This window comes from Montipora capricornis, chromosome 1, assembly GCF_036669925.1.
Source record: "Montipora capricornis isolate CH-2021 chromosome 1, ASM3666992v2, whole genome shotgun sequence".
NCBI classification, from domain to species: domain Eukaryota; kingdom Metazoa; phylum Cnidaria; class Anthozoa; order Scleractinia; family Acroporidae; genus Montipora; species Montipora capricornis.
The window spans coordinates 11974749-11994967 of record NC_090883.1 but is presented as its reverse complement, the minus strand read 5'-3'; the positions used below and the strand labels follow the sequence as shown (position 1 = coordinate 11994967).

The window sequence follows — 20219 nt, the reverse complement described above, 5'->3', positions numbered from 1 at the left end:
TTACTATCATCGATGATTATGAACAAGCTGCCTCAGGAGCTGTGATTGATTATTAGTAGAGAAATAAAGGATCAAGAATGGCAACTCGATACTATTATGAGTGTATTAGAGAATGAGTTGGAAGCCAGAGAGCGTGCAGTCCTTCATGATGAGTCTCAGTTATCAGCTGAAAGTCAGGCATTTCCAAACTTCCAGATGCGTACAACTACATCTGCCTTATTTACGAAACACTCAGGACCCACTTGTACGTATTGTAAGCAGAGCCATCCCTCTAACTCCTGCAAAATGGTAACCAATCCTGCTGCCCGCAAGGATATTCTCATCAAACAAGGAAGATGTTTTGTTTGCCTCAAAGAGGATCATCTCAGCAAAAACTGTCCTTCAAAGCATGAATGTTTCAAGTGTAAGGTTAAACACCATATCAGCATTTGTCCATCCAATGGCAACAATGGCACCAATATTTCAAGAACACCCAAGCAAGAACATCCTCAGAAGCAATCGGGGAACTGTTGTACCCTCGATCAGGCAGTAATGAAGGTGGCCCCAACTCTGGCGTAAATTCCTCAAGAGCTGCACCCACACAGGAACAGATCCAGAACCGTTCGAGGAATTCAAGACAGAACCTCACAGCCTTATATGCCAGTGCCTCTACTCCAGTCCTTCTTCAAACAGCCAATGCACTAACCTACAAGCCATGAAACTCAGCAGTCAAAAGGAAAGCCCGACTCATCCTGGATAGTAGAAGTCAACGAACCTATGTGAGTGCAAGGCTAAGAGAGCATTTGAATTTACCAGCTGAAAGCAGTCAAAGGATATCCATTAAGACAACTGGCTCAACGAAGGAGAACAGGCAGTGTGTGGATGTTGTTCGACTCTGTGTTGCCAATGGTTACGGGGAAGGTGTAGAACTATCTGCCTTTGTTGTTCCCATCATTTGCGATCCTCTGCAGAGCCAATCTGTTGCAGAAGCTACCCACACATATGCGCATTTAAGGGGACTCAAACTTGCGGATTATGGTACTGGTGAAGACAATGTTGAGGTTGATATTCTGGTTGGGTCAGACCAGTATTGGAGTCTAGTGTCTGGCAGGGTGGTACAGGGGGAGCATGGCCCCACTGCTATTGAAACCAAACTTGGATGGGTGTTGTGAGGTCCAATTCCAGAGGGAATACAAGTTGACAGGTTCCAAAGTAATCTCGTCACAAGACATGTTCTAAAGAGTGCAGTAAACCCTGTTGATGTTACTAACGAGACCCTCGATGGAATTTTAAAGACATTCTGGGATCTAGAATCACTTGGCATTAAACCAAGGACATTGTATGAAAAATTCCAAGAGCAGATATCGTTTAAAGACAACAGATATGAAGTCCATCTGCCCTGGAAAACACCACATCCCAGTCTTCCAGACAACTATGAGCTAAGCAGAAATCGCCTAGAGAACCTTCTTAAACGTCTTCACCAAGAGCCTGAAGTCCCAAAGGAATATGATTTTGTAATAAAGGAACAGCTACAAAGAGGCATAGTTAGAGTTGTGGAGAAGCCTAGCGAAGGAGGAGTTGGTAGGGTTCAGTATATACATCATCATGCAGTCATAGGGACCGACAAGTCAACAACCAAGCTTACAGTTGTGTACGATGCTTCCACGAAATCTGATGGTGTAGCCTTGAAAGATTGTGTGTACACTGGTCCACCCCTTGCAGAGAACATATTTGATGTACTTTTGAGATTTCGTGTTGTGTTGTGCTGGATTTTGTCTATAAAATTCCAGGAGTATTCAAGGGGTTTTCAAGAACCAGGAATTGAGTTTTCAAGGAGTCTTTATAAGAAGATTTCTACCCCATACATAGGGTTACAATGTTTTCTTGGCTAAAAAAGCGTACCTTGATATTCCTTACCACATCCTGAAAGTTAAGTGCACCCACGGGCATTTTAATTTTTGGTTTTAATGTTTCCCTAATAGCCAATTTTGGGCTCAATTTCTGAAATGTCTCTAACTTAGCACGATGCAATCTCAACAATTTTAACCCAAGCAAAAATTAAAGGAGTTTTCAAGCAGTTTTCCACAAAATTATTTTTTTCAAGGGCTTCTCAAGCGCCCTTGAAGTCCAAAATTAAATTCCAGGGCTTTTCAAGGACTTCAAGGAGTAGCACGAACCCTGGTTAATCAAGTGGCGTTGACGGGTGATGTGGAAAAGGCGTTTCTGATGGTGGGAATTACAGAGGAAGATCAAGACGTGTTAAGATTCCTATGGGTGGATGGCATAGTCAAGTTCTCGCCAGAAATTGTGATTCTGAGGTTTACTCGCGTTGTACTTGGGGTCTCATCCAGTCCTTTCCTGCTAAATGCCACAATCAAGCATCACATTGAACAGTACAAGGGAGCCGATCCTGAATTTGTGGAGAATTTTCTTTGCTCAATTGATGTCGACGACCTAAGTTCGGGAGCCTCTGAGGTCGACACGGCTTATGAACTATATCTGAAGTCCAAGCTGAGGCTTGCTGAAGGAGGATTCAACCTAAGGAAGTTTGTGTCAAATTCCCCTGAACTAACAAACAGAATCCAGTGTAACGAAACCAGAAAGTCTAATGCCGATACATCTAGTGTTGTACCTGGGCATTTACAGTCATCCCAAGCTCTTCTGGAAGGGAATACTGTGTCAGAAGAGGACAAGACTTATGCTAAGAGCATGCTTGGTGGAGTAGAAGAGATCAGCAGCTCGGAACAAAAGATGCTTGGAATACACTGGAACCCCTTGAAGGATGCATTCATCTTTGATTAAACCGAAATAGTGAGCTATGCAAGAGACTTGCAACCCACCAAGAGAAATGTTGTTAGTGTTGCTGCGAAGTTCTATGATCCCTTTGGATTCCTTTCACCAATCATCAAGAGTTCAAGTTGTTCTTCCAGGAACTTTGCAAAACGAAAATTGGTTGGGGCTTTCCAGATAGCAACACAAGTGACTCTCCAGATTATGACATTGATGTCCAGCCACGAGATCTAAGCAGAAGAATGCAGCACCTGAGTAATATCCTGAACCACTTCTGGAAAAGATGGAGAAATGAGTACTTGATTGAGCTGCGAAATGCCCATCGTCACCAAAGTCAAAACGATGCCAGCACAGCCATATCCATTGGAGATGTAGTCATTGTGCATGAAGAAAGTCAGCCCAGAGGAAAATGGCGAGTTGGAAAGATTTTAGATCTCATTGCTGGAGCTGATAGCTGTATCAGAGGAGCTGTTGTCGAAGTCCGAAGCACGGGAGGGAATCTGTGAAACTTAAGCGGCCAGTTCAGCGACTTTACCCTTTAGACATCCAGTGTGATGTTCCTTTGCGACAAGCTTCCGAAGATTGCTCAAGCCACAATCCTGATCCAGTTACTACTGAAGTTGAGCAACCAGTAGCGAGACAAAGACGTCCAAGATGAGTACCTGCAGTTGAAGCTGACCGAAGAAGGGAGGCCTGGTTGGAGGATCTGAATTAATGAACTGTACTTTCTCTAGGAATGATTGTTGTGTTCAGTTTTCTCAATGATTATTATGTAATGGTTGTGTTCACCAAATAGAACTAGGTAGCCAATTAATGATCTGGTATACAGGGGGGAGTGTTACGGACAGTATGGTGTTACCCGTGACATCAGGTCACATGAGTAACACATCTTGCGAATCATGTGAGTTCGTAGTTCGTTCTGGTTCATTAGTCGCACCGTTCAATCCCCTTCTCGTCGATGTTGTCTCCCAACAGGCAGGCTGCTGAAAATCGACGAGAACGAAGCTCCTGTACGTGGGAGTTGATGAGCGAAACCAATGGACAGTAGTCCAAACCACGAGTCACCAATATGTAACAAATGCTGGGAATCACTTGAAAGATCACCGATTTTCCAAAGCCAGTAAGGAAAACTGCAAATACATCTTTTCGCATGACAAACTGTACAATGGAAAGGACCTGCTCCATTTTCAAGTGATCGAATTTCGGAAACTTTGAATACTCGCGCTCGCTATTTTGAAGAGCAAAACATCCACTTCAGTCATTTTATTTTCTGACTTTGTGTAAGTCGACTTCTTGTATTACTGCGGTAAAACCGGTTTGGCCAAGATCAACGTGCATTTAACCAATGGCAGCCCTTTTAAGAAACGTTTTTTTCAATCCGCGACCAATCAGATTCCTAGAGTCAATTTTTTACTCTGGAGAAATAAATGGCAACGTGATTGGACCGGCGTGCTCAAAAGACTTAACGGCCTGAGCCAGAGGTCTCTCGCCACCCAGCACTACTTCGCTCTGGCGCTCCTCGCCGCTGGTGAGCGAGAAGACCTCTGGCAACCAGGGTATATTCCAAAAGGAACATACTGGGAACTAGTGAGTCCTTTTCGTTGTGGTCAGCAGTCAGCGGAAACCAGTTGCGCAGTTGTATTCAAACGTTTCATCTACGGTCACGCTTTTCTGGCGACTATTTTTTGGTTAGTTTTACTTTTTAAATGCTGATCCAGGCAAGAAAATGCTCAGAACAACTCAAGTAAAAAAGTAAGCGTTAACTTTAAGCGAATAACATTTGATTTGATGCCTTATTGTCTTCAAAATTTGGAACGATTTACATGCATGTACAATTCACATTTTCACACGTTCGAGTCAATTTGTGAAGCAAGCAGACTCAACCCTGTAAAAAAAAAATTGGTAAACCTTTAACAAGAATAATGAAGTTAGGTCAAATGGTGAAGCAAATGATTTGGAAAAAAAGTGCTCATACGGCAAGTTACATGTATACGATTGACAACTGATTTCCTTCTCGTAAAAATGTTTTAATTTCAGTCACTCTAACTATTGTAATCAATGCAGAAAATGCCTGAGAAAGCTTTTATTGACGTTTGTAAGTAGAGACCAAAATTTATGAGTCTACTCTTCACACACTTTAATTGTAACAAAAATGATCAGTGATTTAGAGGAATCACTACATGCATCATTGAAGTATATGTACTGTATTTTTTTTAGTTGCCATGAAGGAGTATAAAGAGACACTTTGGACAAAAATCCTTTGATGGGACAGCAGTGAAAGCTCCTTTACAGCAGACAAAAATGCTTAGCAGCCAGTTATGGTTTGATGTATTTGGGGATCTCTCTTTGCATACCGGTGGTTTAACTAAAATGTTTTAAAGCTTTTTTTGTTTTTAAATTTAAAACAAGAACCCAATCGATCAAAAGATTTTGGCATGAATTAAATGTTTAGGCATGAATTAAATGTTTAGGTTCATGCAATAAAAAAATGTAACTGCTTTGAAATCTGTAGTCTACTTTTTTTTGCCTGTGAGCTATGGTGATAACTGTTAATAGCTTTGTAGTTTCCAGGACATTTCTGATTTGCTGGAATATTATTTAACAGGAGCAGGATATTATAACCTTGTTGTTGCAGCAGAATCGTGCGTGACATTTCTTTCTTGTGTGACGTTTTATTGTATTGCGGTGGTCTGGACCTTGCCGGGTCCCGGATGACCACGCGAGTTGACACTGTGGCGAATTGTTTTTCCGCTGAAGGTTTTAGTAAGATAGTTAAGTTAAGGTTCTCTACTTTACGGTATCAAGGACTCCATTGTTTACGGATTAAGGTTTCTATAAGGTGTCGCAAGGATATTACGACACAGATGTAAGTTTTTCTGTTCATTTAGAGTGTTTTGTTTCTTGTTTTATTGTATTTTCATATTCGCCCCTAGCGTGCTTTGTAATGCTAGGTTTTGTTGTTTTCTTATAGTTTTCGTTACCGCATTATCGCATCATATCATTGTATTACCGCTTCGCTCATCGCTTCCGAATCAGCTATTTGTGAAGAAAATCAGTAATAACAATCAAGACTGCGTGTAAATGAATCTCTGTGGAACCTTCAAATAAACTGAGTTGTTGTTGTATGTTATATGGCTCGTCGTAAGGTCTTAGTGTAGCAGTTCCGCCGCTACATTTCGTAACGAAAAACCTTTATACTGACGTTCCAAGATCTACCAAGGAAATTGTTATTGGAATGTATTGTATTGATATTCAATTCTTCGGATTTTTGTCGTGTTAGTTGTGGAAATTCGCTCTGTGAAATTGTTGAGAGAGCGGCAAATTACTCCATCACTTGTATGGCAGAATCTAGTCACCAGGAACTCGCGGACAAGTTTAATGTTCCAGGCGAATCAAATGTGCTGCAATTCGAAGAAAAGAATGGTGAAAGCGAGTCTGTGGAAAAAACTTCGAGCGATGTAAAAGATGCTACCCAACCATGGGATTCACTGGGCCCACGGCAACAAAATCCATCGGAAAAGGGCCTTGAAGAACGAATTAATTGGGTTAAGCAACAGCGTATAAACGCTCTCCGAGCTGTGTCAAGGAAAAGGACTGAAGTATCTGATCTTATGGTCAACTCCAACAATTTACACCTAGTGAAGAATGAGCTGGCTAATTTAAATGATTTAATCGAACATTATAAAGAAACCTTTCATACCTACTATAAGGAGCTAACTGATGATGAAACCAAAGAGCGAGAGTATGCTCATTATGATGAGAAAATCAAGGGTATTATGGCGTACCTGCATCCAGTATATGCGTGGATATCACAAGCCGAAAGTCACCTAACTGACCAGCTAGAAAGGGCTAGCAGTAAGGGATCTAGACGGTCATCAAAAACAAGCTCCCGTTTGTCTGCTAGAGAAAGGGAAAGAGATCGTCTGGCAGAGCTGAAGGCTGTAAGATCAATGCTTAAACAGAAACAGGCCCTGAGAGCCGCAGAGGAGGATTTGGAGTTAGAACTTGAGATAGTTTAAGCTGAAGCGAGGGGGAAAGCATTGGAGGAATTGGACAGAGAGCATAACCCCCCATTGCCATGTGGTTCAAGTCCACCATCTGCTGTTGCATCCTTTTCCCCGATTGTGATACCATCTGTAGCAGCATCATTACCCAATGAAGTTACTTTAAAGCCTGAAGTATTTGTTCCTACTACTCAAACCCCAGCTACAACGGAGACACAGGCTAAGTCCGCCCTGCAAGGCCCAAGAATCAGTGCGGCTACAGATTCCATTGTCAAGACTTCCACATCTAATCCTAAGGCTGCAGAGTTTATTCCTACCACATTTGCAGATGGTACTTCGTCTACACCATATACTGGTCATGGTTCAAAAAACTCCAAAGAAATTGCACACGGAATTTCTGAAATTCAGTCACCTCAGCTGGTGGAGCGCACCTTTCAGAGTGTAATAGAGTTACAACAGAGACAAAATGGAACCGTTATTGCAACTCACCAGCAGTTGACCGCTGCAATGACATTGCCTCAGCCAACCATAACTAAGTTCAAGGGAGATCCTATTGAGTAGAACACATTTATTATGGCCTTTGATGCTCGTATTCACTCCAAGGTGACGTCGAATGCTGACCTTTTGTACTACTTGAATCAGCATCTCGAGGGTGAACCTGCAGATCTTATTCAAGGATGTTTACACATGAGTCCTGATGAAGGTTACCTGGAAGCCAGACGTCTACTACAGAAGGAATATGGGGACCCATACAAGATCTCTATTGCTTACCTGAACAAGATCCTGCAATGGTCTCCAATTAGATTTGATGACAACCAAGGCCTGAAACGGCTGTCGATATTCTTGACAAAATGCACAATAGCCATGAAGAGTATTTTGTATATGCGTGTCCTCGATCACGCACCAAACATGCAAGCTGTAGTCTCCAAGCTCCCTGCTAACCTGCAAGCTAAATGGAGGGATCAGGTCTTTAAGAAGAAGAAGAGGGTGAACGGTGTAACGTGTTTTGCCGACCTTGCTGAATTTGTTGAGTCTGCATCGGAGTCAGCCAATGATCCAGTGTTTGAAAGGGAGGCCTTGAACAAGAGAAAGGAAGATGCTAAACCTCTCAACGTGAAGGAACCATTGAATAAAGGAAGGGAACTGCCCAGTAAGGCTAAGATGCCGCCAAAGAAACCGGAAAGCCCATGGAAATACAAGGAAACCAGTTTTGCAACAAATCCATCTGGAACCGTTAAGCCCCCAGTCTCAGATGGGGCCGGGCCCACTAATAGCCATGGTAGCCCATCCTGTCACCTTTGCAGTCGTGCTCATGATCTGGATGATTGTGAACTATTTAACAGGAAAACACCGGAGCTTAAGAGAGCATTCTTGAGAGAATAAAATATGTGCTTTGGATGTTATGGAACAAATCACCTCTCAAGGAACTGTTGAAACAAACGAAAGTGCAAACATTGTGGCAGGCTGCATCCTTCTGCCCTTCACATCGATGGCTTCCAGCTGCCACAAAAGGACAATACCAACCCTGCTAAGCAGGAGAATGACAAGGCAGTAAACAATGCCTGCACTAACCCTCAGATTGCTTGATGCCATACTGCTAAAGCGAATGAATCAGTCATTTTACACGTAATCTTGCCAGTACGAGTGAAGAGGAAAGGCAATACTGAAACCATTACAACTTATGCCTTCTATGATAATGGTAGCGGTGGTTGTTTCTTAACGGAGAACCTTAAAGAACAGCTTGGCGTTAAGGGCGAACGGACGGGAGTTGGCACCATGCATGGCCAAAGCCTTGTAACCACCACTGTTGTGGACAGTTTGGTTGTGACGGACATGGATAGAAACCCAGTTGAATTACCTCGGTCCTACACAAGAATGGAAATACCTGTAGCTGAACAGCAAATCCCAACCCCTGCATTGGTGAAGCAGTGGGAACACCTACAAGGTGTCGCTGGAAAGGATGCACAAGTTTATTCCAAACTTAGAGATTGGCTTGCTGATTGGCAGCAATTGTCCTGCAGCACTGGAACCTTTAGAAGTAGAGCCAAGAGGTGACGAAGGGCCTTATGCAATGCGATTGCGTCATGCCTGGACTCTGACTGGACCTCTGCATGTAAGGGACACTCCAAACCCCAGTAATGTCATTTGCCATAGAATCACAGTTCGAGAGGCGGAGTCAGTCAAGGAGATGGTATCGCCCCAAGCCATTCAGCAAATGTTCCAGTTAGACCTTAACAACCGCCAGTCTGGTCCGGACGAATACAGTTATTCCCGGGAGGACAAAAAGTTCATTACTGGAATAGAGCAAAGCATCCAACATCATAATGGTCGTTAAGTAATACCATTGCCATTTAGAAATTCTCAAACGATGATGCTAAACAATCACGATCAAGCATTGAAACGAGCGATGTGGCAGAGAAAGAAGATGCTGCATGATGAGAATTACAGAAACGATTATGTAAGTTTTGTAAACGAGATGATATCAAGAGGACTTGCAAGAAAGGTGCCGGAAGACCATCTAGAAGTTGAACCCGGGAAGGCATGATACCTACCACACCACGGAATTTACCATCCTAAAAAGCCCCACAAAATACGTGTAGTCTTTGACTGTAGCGCAAAGTATGAAGGTGCATCTTTGAGCGATCAATTGATGCAAGGCCCGGACCTTACTAATTCCTTGGTTGGGGTTCTCACACGCTTCCGGCAAGATAGTGTTGCGTTTATGGCAGATATAGAGGCCATGTTCCACCAGGTACGGGTCCCTGGTGAGCAATGTGATTTCCTCAGATTCCTCTGGTGGCCTGATGGAAATTTGGAATCGGCTATCCAAGAATATCAGATGATGGTACATCTTTTTGGGGCAGCCTCTTCTCCAAGCTGTTGTAACTTTGCCTTGAAGCAGACGGCTAATGACACCGAATCCCAAAGTGGATCACTTGTAGCTGAAACCATCCAACGAAACTTCTACGTGGACGATTGCCTTCGTTCCGTCCAAGATGAACAAGTTGCCATTGAATTGCTCCAAGGTCTTAGTGAAGCATGTGCACACGGAGGGTTTAACTTGACTAAGTTTATAAGCAACAGCCGTGCTGTCTTGGAATCTATTCCGCCCAAGAAACGCTCTAAGGAAGCCAGAGACCTTGACCTCGGCAGCGATCGTTTGCCTGTTGAACGTGCCCTCGGGGTACAATGGTGTGTGGAATCTGATGCCTTCGAGTTTCGTATAGTTCTTAATGACAAGCCACCGACAAGAAGAGGAATATTGTCAGTAGTCTCCTCAATTTATGATCCACTGGGCTTTGCCGCGCCATTAACGCATCCAGCAAAGAAGATACTCCACGACCTCTGTCGCGAAGAGATGGGATGGGATGACACTGTTCCTGAGCAATACCAAGTTAGAGGGGACAAATGGTTAAGTGAGCTACCACTTTTGGAACAGTTCAAGGTTAATAGGTGTGTCAAGCCAGCAGAGTTTGGAACTGTGGTGTCCTAGCAGATACATCTTTTTTCCGATGCTAGTTCTGTTGGATATGGCTCTGTTGCTTACTTGCAACTGCGCGATAACAGCGATTACATTTACTGTTCTTTCCTTATGGGCAAAGCACGACTTGCTCCCATCAAGTCTGTCACGATTCCACGTTTAGAGTTAACAGCTGCCACAGTCTCAATTCGACTTGGAGAATTGTTGAAGTCGACTCCACCACTGTGTTGCGCTATATTGCCAATGAACAGCAACGCTTTCATGTGTTTGTTGCAAATCAGGTGCAGCTTATTCGCAACTGCTCACGTTTAAATCAGTGGAAGTACATAGACACAAAGGAAAACCCGGCAGATGATGCTTCCAGGAGACTGAATGGACTTGCTCTCATTGAAGGGAAGCGTTGGTTGCAAGGCCCAGCTTTTTTGTGGAAACCAGAGAGTGAGTGGCCTCGACAACCGCGTATGGTGAACCAGGTCCCAGCTGATGACCCAGAAGTAAAGGGGACAACCGTGGCCTCAAGCAATGTAGTGATCGTCAATCAGTCAGCTAGTGCTGCAAGCAAACTGATATACCACTTCTCTGATTGGCATCGGTTAAGGACAGCTGTAGCTGTGTTCCTGCGAGTAAAGAAGATATTGCAAATCAGACGTAAGGAACGTATGAATGTCAAGGAAGATGTGTCAAGAGACGACAAAAACCTCGCAGACCGAAGGAAGCCTTCAATAACCAAAACAGCTAAGCATAAGGACACTGAAGAGCCTTGCTCACCTCTTACCGTGCAAGACCCGATAGACGCTGAGTTCGCTATCCTAAAATTTGTCCAGGACTTAGCATTTGGTAAGGAAATCTACGCCCTCCAAGAGTTGGAAAATGAGAATAGCCTAGACAAGGAGAAGCTGCAAAAACGGAAGAAAGCAAGTATAAAGAATGACAGTCCTATCCAGCGCCTTGACCCCTTCTTAGAAAACGGTATCCTCAGAGTTGGAGGTAGACGCAGGCGTGCAGATTTGCCACACGAAACGAAGCATCCAGTAATTTTGCCACCGAAACGTCATGTCACTACGGTACTCATCCGTCATGCTCATAAACGGTTGGGTCACGCTGGGTGCGGTCATGTTATTTCAAGCCTACGCGAGAAGTATTGGATCATCAAAGTGAACACAGCAGTGCGCCATGTGATATCAAAGTGTGTCTTCTGCCGACGCAATTACAGCAGACCAGGTGTACAGAAGATGGCAGACCTACCCAAGAATCGAATCTCCCCAGCACCACCATTTACTTACACTGGTGTTGACTACTTTGGGCCCTTCATTATCAAGGAGGGGCGCAAGGAAATGAAAAGTTACGGCGCTCTTTTCACGTGTTTGGTTAGCCGAGCAGTCCATATTGAGGTTGCAAGTTCTCTTGAGTCAAGTTCATTTATTCAAGCACTCCGGCGCTTTATCGCGAAACGAGCTGCTCCAAGCCATAGAAAAAATGGATCATGAAGGGATCCACGCCAAACTCAAGAAGGAAAACATTGACTGGATCTTCAACCCACCCGCCGCCAGCCACATGGGTGGCGTTTGGGAGCGACAGATCAAGACCACAAGGAAAGTTCTCCCTGGATTATGGAAGAATATGGTCATTGCTTAGATGAGGAATCGTTTCGGACCCTAATGTGTGAAGTGGAGGCAATTATTAATTCAAGACCCCTGACGACAGTCTCTGGCGAGCCTAACGACCTTGAGCCGCTTACTCCCAACCACAATCTGACAACCAAGTCAACTGTGATATTACCACCACCAGGCAAGTTTCAGAGCTGTGATGTGTATATGTGTCGGCCATGGCGAAGGGTACAGTATTTAGCAAATCTATTTTGGTCTCGGTGAAAGAAGGAGTACCTCGTTGTGATGCAGCAAAGGCACAAATGGCAACATCCTCAGCGAAACCTGGTTGAAGGGGATGTCGTGATAATCCGAGAAGAGAATGTTCCACGTAATGCCTGGTCGTTGGCCCTTGTTGTGCGAGTGGAACCGGATTCTCAAGGCTTTGTCAGGTCTGCTGTCGTCAAAAAGCGAGAAACTACATTGAGAAGACCAGTCAACAAGCTTGTCTTAATTCTGCCCAAGGTGGAACAGCAAGGAGATCAAGAGAAGTAAACGCCCCTCAGACGTTTCGGGGCCTGAAATGTTGCAGCAGAATCGTGCGTGACATTTCTTTTTTGTGTGACGTTTTATTGTATTGCGGTGGTCTGGACCTTGCCGGGTCCCCAATGACCACGCGAGTTGACACTGTGGCGAATTGTTTTTCCGCTGAAGGTTTTAGTAAGATAGTTAAGTTACGGTTCTCTACTTTACGGTATCAAGGACTCCATTGTTTACGGATTAAGGTTTCTATAAGGTGTCGCAAGGATATTACGACACAGATGTAAGTTTTTCTGTTCATTTAGAGTGTTTTGTTTCTTGTTTTAATGCATTTTCATATTCGCCCCTAGCGTGCTTTGTAATGCTAGGTTTTGTTGTTTTCTTATAGTTTTCGTTACCGCATTATCGCATCATATCATTGTATTACCGCTTCGCTCATCGCTTCCGAATCAGCTATTTGTGAAGGAAATCAGTAATAACAATCAAGACTGGGTGTAAATGAATCTCTGTGGAACCTTCAAATAAACTGAGTTGTTGTTGTATGTTATATGGCTCGTCATAAGGTCTTAGTGTCGCAGTTCTGCCGCTACACTTGTTTCTTGTGTTCCATGTGTGCCCTAGTCCTTCTATTTCTCAAATGCAAGCATTAGGCATGGGATGTGTAATTCCTATTTCAGTACTGTTTAGAGGCTAATCAAAGCCTGTTTGCATCCTACAATATTTCTATGTGAGTGCTATGTGAATGCAATTTTGCTATGGGTCCTCAATTTCAGTTAGGTAGATTCTAATCACACACTGTACGTAAGTGCTATGAAAAAGTTATGTTCGTCCTATTTCCGTGTTTTATTACAGCTGTGTAGAGGCTATTTGTAGCCAATTTACACCCTATGAGTATGTTATCACTATGTAAGCATTCAGGCCAATGTCTTGGCCTTATCATACACTATATGTATGTGTTATGTATGTTCTGTTTTGAATCTATGTAGAAACTATTTTTATCTTTGGACACAAAAAACCCCATAACATAGCCTTCACATATGCTATGTACAGGTTCCATTTGACTAGCTAAAACATAGCATTTCCTTTCAAAATAAGGCCTCTATATCAAATATATGTATATCATAACATACCATTTAAATGTGGTCGTTAAATAGGATTTACATAGATTACACAGTGTCTCGTTCTACAAGGGGCGCCAGGATAATTATAGTATATGACATTCCTTTTTATATCTTCTTAAAGGTAAAGATGTAACTATGAGCCTGTAATAACACCAAGAACAATTTCCCATTGGATTCCGAGAAAATAAATTTCAAAGTTCACAGAAATTGTTCAAACACAGGTAAAATTTCATCATCAATTTCCTTTCAACATCATCTTTTAAGTGATTCATATGAACTTCAAAATTTGTTTCCACATTTGGTGTTGTTACATGTAGAAATCACCTCTTTCAATAAGATATTGAGAACAGTCAAACAGAAGTTTACAGTAGGATGCAAATGATCATGGTACAAACGTTTTGTCCACTTGTTACTTGACTGCTGGTGGATTCCTTCTTAACATCTTTTAATCGATTTGGCCAACAGCCTGCCTACATTTACGCAGACCATAATTTACAATGTAAAAGCACATGATCAGTCTTTTTCAAAATGATTTGGGAAATGTGCTGCTGATTATTGTGTAATACTGCAATATCCAAAAATGGAAAGGGACTCATATTAACAAATAACTCTCAAAAGAGAATTAAGGTAAATGTAGAAACAACCGAATTGAAGGGCTAAGGGTAGAAATGGAGTAAAAACCCCTCATCTCCCTCTCCAAGTTGCTTATATCAGCAGAGAACTCGATTATAAGCAACTGGGAATCGTATGGGCTACTCCTGTGCACAGAACTTGGCTATGGTTTAGCTATGGGTATATGTATTGTCCCATAGATTTCCCATAATTTATGCAGCTATTCTTGGATCCTATGGAATTTTATGGACTTGAATCAAAGATCCCATAGCATTTCCATATCAAATGCCAGTATACCCAGCTACTATGGAAATTATATGGAATTTTGCCAAATACGTAGCAATCCCATAGAACAGGGTCAAGATCCTATGGTATTACTATGGGAGCATTTCCCATCCAGATTCTATGATATGGGAATGGTATGGGTTTGTACAAGATTCTATGGTTAATATACAGATTTTTGCCAAATACGTAGCAATACCATAGGAAGAGACAATAGAATGACAGTAGTTCAAGACAGTGACTGGGTATGGGTTTGCTATGGAAGGAAATAGCCCATATCAAATCCAAATTGAATTTAGGTAAATTTGAAAAATGCCGGCTCACCTTTTGTCAAAGTTATATCAATCTATATCAAAATGTCATTAACACAGCTGGAAAATCATTGTCAGTTGTTATGTGACAGCGATTTTGCAAATGAAAGACTTTTGCTTTGCTCATAATTAACAAAATTAAACAAAATTACCTAAAATAGCGTGACCTCACCCCTTTAATAGTGAGGCAGAGAGGACAAAAACAATAAGAACACGGAATGAATGTGAAAAACATCGACACATCATTCACTTTCCTTTGTCTTCGTCCCCTAAACCTCTTTCAAGCTGAATTTTAATATATTGAAAGTGGCCTATTCCCATGAGTATTCCCTCCATATCTCTTCCCTACTCCGTTACAGAAACTAGTCTGCCAGAAACCTTAAAATATTTTAATAAAACATGTAATGGCATTGGTTGTCGCGTGTTCACCAGAGTTGTTCGAAAATATCCCTTCTCTTTGTTTTGGTTTTGTGGTTACTGGTCACACGTAACTGAGACCGGACACATTTGAATTGTTGAGGCGGTTGGCAGTCTTCTTTCCTCTTCCTGACTTATCTAGGAAGATTGAAAGAGACTCTGCTTGCTGAGTAGAAAACAAAATGATCAAATAAATTAATTAATCCAACTGTTGACTAAAATGTCGGAAACATGCTCAAAGAAACATGCTCAAAAGAAAATCATGTTACAGATATGTACTCATATCTGTCAAATGATTCAATCATCACTTTTTGCAACCATTCAATGTTGATTACTTGCTGGATGTGCGTTTTAAATTGCTTGCCCTCTGTAAATTTAGGATTTGAAATAAATACCTGTTAATTTGAGCACACTCCTGACGACAGAAATACCAGACTTTATTCATTATCTACTTACAGTGCTGAGTGATTAACATTCTTATGCTAATACGGTTCATGTAAAAACGGTCTGTTGAAAAAAACAAAAAAGCAATTATTATTGTAAGTTGGGTTGCTGCTGGTGGTCTGTTGGGTGGACAATTGCCAAGTTATCACAAGACAGGCCACTGAAAGTTTGTTCAACTGCAGTTAGGCACAGAAATCATTGCCTGCTTTTTGGTTGGCAAAAAGGCCACTGTTGATTATCTGTTAGTGATCTCTCAGGTGCTCTTGGTAAGTTAATGGCTGGAAACATCTTGCCATTTTGATCAGAGTCATCAACACATCAACACAACAAGAGCAGTGGAGGTCATGGCTCGAAACATCTTGCCATTTTGATCAGAGTCATCAACACAACAAGAGCAGTGGAGGTCATTTCATGAAAATTTTTTGCTTTGCTCATGTTTTGCAACTATGCAGTTTTGTGTGGTTAGGTTCCTGTTCAACAATGGACAATTGCCAGGTTATCACAAGACAGGCCATTGAAAGTTTGTTCAACTGCAGTTTGGCACAGAAATTATTGCCTGATTTTTGGTTGGCAAAAAGGCCACTGTTGATTATCTGTCAGTGACCTCTCAGGTGCTCTTGGTAAGTTAATGGCTGGAAACATCTTGCCCTTTTGATCAGAATCATCAACACAACAAGAGCAGTGGGGCTCATTTCATGAAATTTTTTTGCTTTGCTCATGTTTTGCAACTATGCAGTTTTGTGTGGTTAGGTTTCTGCTCATCAAGCTGCAGTTCTTCCTTAATTACCTGGGAACATTATTGCCACCAGAACCTTGGATTGACCCAAAGCTCAGGGAATCTCTATTAAGGCGAAGATGTGCAGTAGGGTTCTTGTAGCCAAAAATTGACTATTTGAACCTTGTGGTGCCTGCTCACTCCTCGTCCTAGCATGAATGCACCAATTATAGATGCTTTTGATTGTTCTTCACAAAAACCAGTGAGAAGACACCCTGTTTCAGGGTTCCCAGAGCTCTTCTCTCCCTCAGTCAAGAGAAGGCCAGGGGAGGGGGGGGGGAGGGGTGTCCTGGCATAAGGTACCTTTGATCTTTGCCGCTTTTGGGATTTCCATGATTGCCCCAATAAAGAAATCTGTCAATCACTCGAAAATCGCCAAGAGCATGTGAGGGTGTTTTTGTTTTAATCTGACTGGCGTGACCAATTTCCAATTTTTTAAGCTTTGATCCTTCATCATACACATTGGGATTACTTAGAACACTTAAGTGTTCTCTGGGTTTATCAAATAAACAATACATGGTTTGCTTTTCAAAAGGACATTCCATAACACTATGATTTGACAAACACACGGATTTTAATGAGTTAATTGCAAAATCTTCATTAGAAGTATAAGAAGTAGTTCTTTCAGCTGCATTTTCGCGAAGGTTTTCCCCTACACCCCTAGTGCGACTAAGTTTGTTCTGTCACGCAACAATTGAAATATTGAAGAGAAGCTCACTTCGTGACTGGCAGCTGTCAAAATCTCAGTATTTGTAAGACCTGTGATTTTTTAAGTGCACAGGATGCATAAGTAAGATAAAGGAAGGGGAGACTGCTTCCCTTGCAATGAAATGTTAGTCCAGTTCGAGGTTTTTGCATAATATTTCCGCTTGTTGTCTCGAGTTCGGGGATCGTGCATCTGAGCTTGTCAGCTAGGCGGGAAATGAATACCAGGAAATGAGGTGAAAGCTGGTTAATCAAAACAGGAGAGCACATTAAGGTAATAAATTGTCTAATACAAATCGTTTAACATGTGAAATTGTGCATAAAGAGTCTTTTGGAAGCATCAACCTTTCGTGCAAAATTTATTCAATTTCGGAGAGTTGGTATGAACTGCAAATTAAATTACCCAAGCAAGTTCTAACTTATGTTTAAGCACAAGGCTTAAAATAATACTTTATAGCTTGAGTTTTGGGCAAAATCACGGTGTAGCACATGCCTAAAATATTAATCGTGACACGGCTTAAATTTAAATTCCTCTCGGTTGAAAAAGAAGTGGTTTAAAGATATCATTGCTCACTAGCCAGATCGTTGCTAAGATAAGATTAATGTACTGTAACTGGAAATTTGTTACCCGCTTTCTTTCCTTAGAGGCAAAGTTTTGAGAAAGGCTCGTTTTGCCTTGAATTTTGGTTGTTCTGAAGTCACCGAGAGCAAAAATTGATTTTCTCGATTTTCTCCAAATTAAAGCGATCTTTCGAAAAACAAACTACATCATGTTTACATAGTTAATTGCCGATACTTATCAATGGGTAAATATGAACGAGTTTTAAATTTTGACTCTGTCCGCTGGTTGCTCGATTTGCTCGATTTGCAAGTGATAATTTGAATACTGTAAAGTTCAGATAGTAACGACTCCCCGAAAGTAGCGACACCCTGAAATTAACGTCAATTTTTTGTGGCCGCTAGTTAATCCTAAAAGTAGAAACCCCTCCTGAAAGAAGCAGCCGCCCGAAAGTAGCCACCCCCCTCCCCCGAAAATAGCGATGGTTTTCCGTACATCACAATTTGTCAATGAATAGTCAAAATTATAATGTACAATAATATGTGACCCTCCATACGAAAACACGTCTTATCCACAAAAGCGTTTTCTAGGGGGTTTGAGGTCGCTCTGAAACCCTTTGGAAACCCGGTTTCAGAGAGTTTGAAACCCTTTGAAAACCCTTTGGAAACCCTCCGGAAACCCTTTTGAAACGCTTTGAAACTCTTTGGAAACCCTTTTAAAACACTTCGGAAACCCTTTTGAAATGCTTTGAAACCCTTTAGAACATGAAAATGGTTCGAATACTCTTTAAAAACCTGCTTTGAAAATGTCGGAAGTTAAATATTCTCCTAGTTTGCGTCCACTATCCACATGCTGACGAATGCGCGACAGCACTTCATGTTATAACTTTTTTTTGCAGAAAATGTCTTTTTTTGCCACGTGCTTTGGTACTGATTTCTTTATGGTTGTGGAAAGATCGAAAGATATAACGCATGTGAAACTTCTCCAAAGTTTAGTGGCGAAAATTTCGAATGTAAACGTGAACTGGTTATTGTTTACATGCGAGATGAACGACACGCGTCATTTGCATATTTGCGTGAGATGCTACCTTTTCTCTTAAATATTTTGTAATTTGCTATTGTGTAATTCTGTGTACATTTTGTCTAAACTAATTCTCGAGATTTCCGAAGAATTTGCAATTACGCTCGTTACAAAACAAACAACAAAACTTACTTTCTTGCGAGTTATAAATATGAAACATGTCAGCTTTCGATCCCACCTGATGAAATTCATGTCACAGCGTTCAATGCTTGTTTTCGCTTTCTGTTGAAATAATCTCACCTAGAATTCAAAAGTTCTTTTTTATCCCACATAGAATTGATATCAATTTACTTTACATTGTATCTACTGAGATACAACGCTGTTGGATAAATTCCCTTTTCAACTAGTCGAAAACTCAACAAACGGATAATTAATGTCGAGTCGAGTTGAACATGTGATGAAATTTATGTTTTCGCTTTTTTCCCTAAAAATAGAGGAAACATATGTTGCTGAGAAGTTAAATGCTCGCAGGCGCCGATCCATTCATAAGTTTGTTGGGAGGTGAGTCAGTTCATTGGTGACAGTTTTAAAGAACTCCAAAGGAGTCCGCGACTTTCCTTTTTACAAAAGTGCATGATAGAAACTTTCAATAAACTTTCTGTCTACCCCTAAATAGACAGCATGTCATTGATTAAACTTCCTGTCTACTGACAGAGAGCATTTCACTCTGTGAATCATTGATTTATCCCAAATCTAGCCATGATGGATGCCGAAAGAAAAAAATTTCGCTGGTAGAAAAACTATTTAAGAGTGCAAAGCGCATCATATAGCCCTTGATTAACCTTCCTATCTATAAGCAGAGAGCATTTCACCGTTATCTCAAATAGAACTGGAGAAATTTATTTTTCATTACTAGCCGTGACGCTTCAGAAGACAATAAGATTGATGGAATGGGTGCCGCAAAAGAAAACATTTTCGCTGGTAGAAAAACTAGTTAAGAGTGCAAAGCGCGTTGTAGAACCTTTGATTAAACTTCCTATCTATAAGCAGAGAGCATTTCACCGTTTCAATCAGTGATTTATCTCAAATAGAACCGGAGAAATTTATTTTTCATTACTAGCCGTGACGGTTCAGAAGACAATAAGATTGATGGAATGGACGCCGAAAGAAAACAAGTTTTGCTGGCAGAAAAACTAGTTAAGAGTGCAAAGTGCGTTGTAGAACCTTGATTAAACTTCCTATCTGTAAGCAGAGGGCATTTCACCGTTTGAATCATCGATATATCCCAAATAGCACCGGAGAAATAGTTTTTACCTTTTTAACCGTGACAGTATTGTGTTACCACTCACGTGCCAAAAACATACACACGCTTGAACACTGAAAGAGCTGAAAACCATGAAAACCAATGGTCGCATCAGCTTCTCATGTTTTGCCATCGGAATATATTTCATGCAAAGAAGTTTAGCTGGTAACTGACTATGGAATATGGACAGGTATGTTAATCTTTAGACGTCAAACATAATGCAGACAAAATGCGACAAACAAGTACACAGCAAGCAAGTGATTACTGTAACTTGAATTTGGGTCAGTCTT

General features: G+C 41.5%; 1 protein-coding gene across 2 annotated transcripts in view; it reads right to left on the bottom strand.

The window, feature by feature from the left end:
• Window positions 1–20219, bottom strand: part of LOC138053696 (pyruvate dehydrogenase (acetyl-transferring) kinase isozyme 2, mitochondrial-like) — a 141609-nt gene that overhangs the window by 39308 nt on the left and 82082 nt on the right. Inside the window, exon 6 of one of the 2 annotated variants that reach the window (XM_068900296.1) lies at window positions 15580–15630. The exons of the other annotated variant lie outside the window; for it this stretch is intronic. Within the exon in view, the coding sequence (XP_068756397.1) occupies window positions 15580–15630 (51 nt within the window). The remainder of the gene's footprint in view (window positions 1–15579; window positions 15631–20219) is intronic. 2 annotated transcript variants of the gene reach the window in all.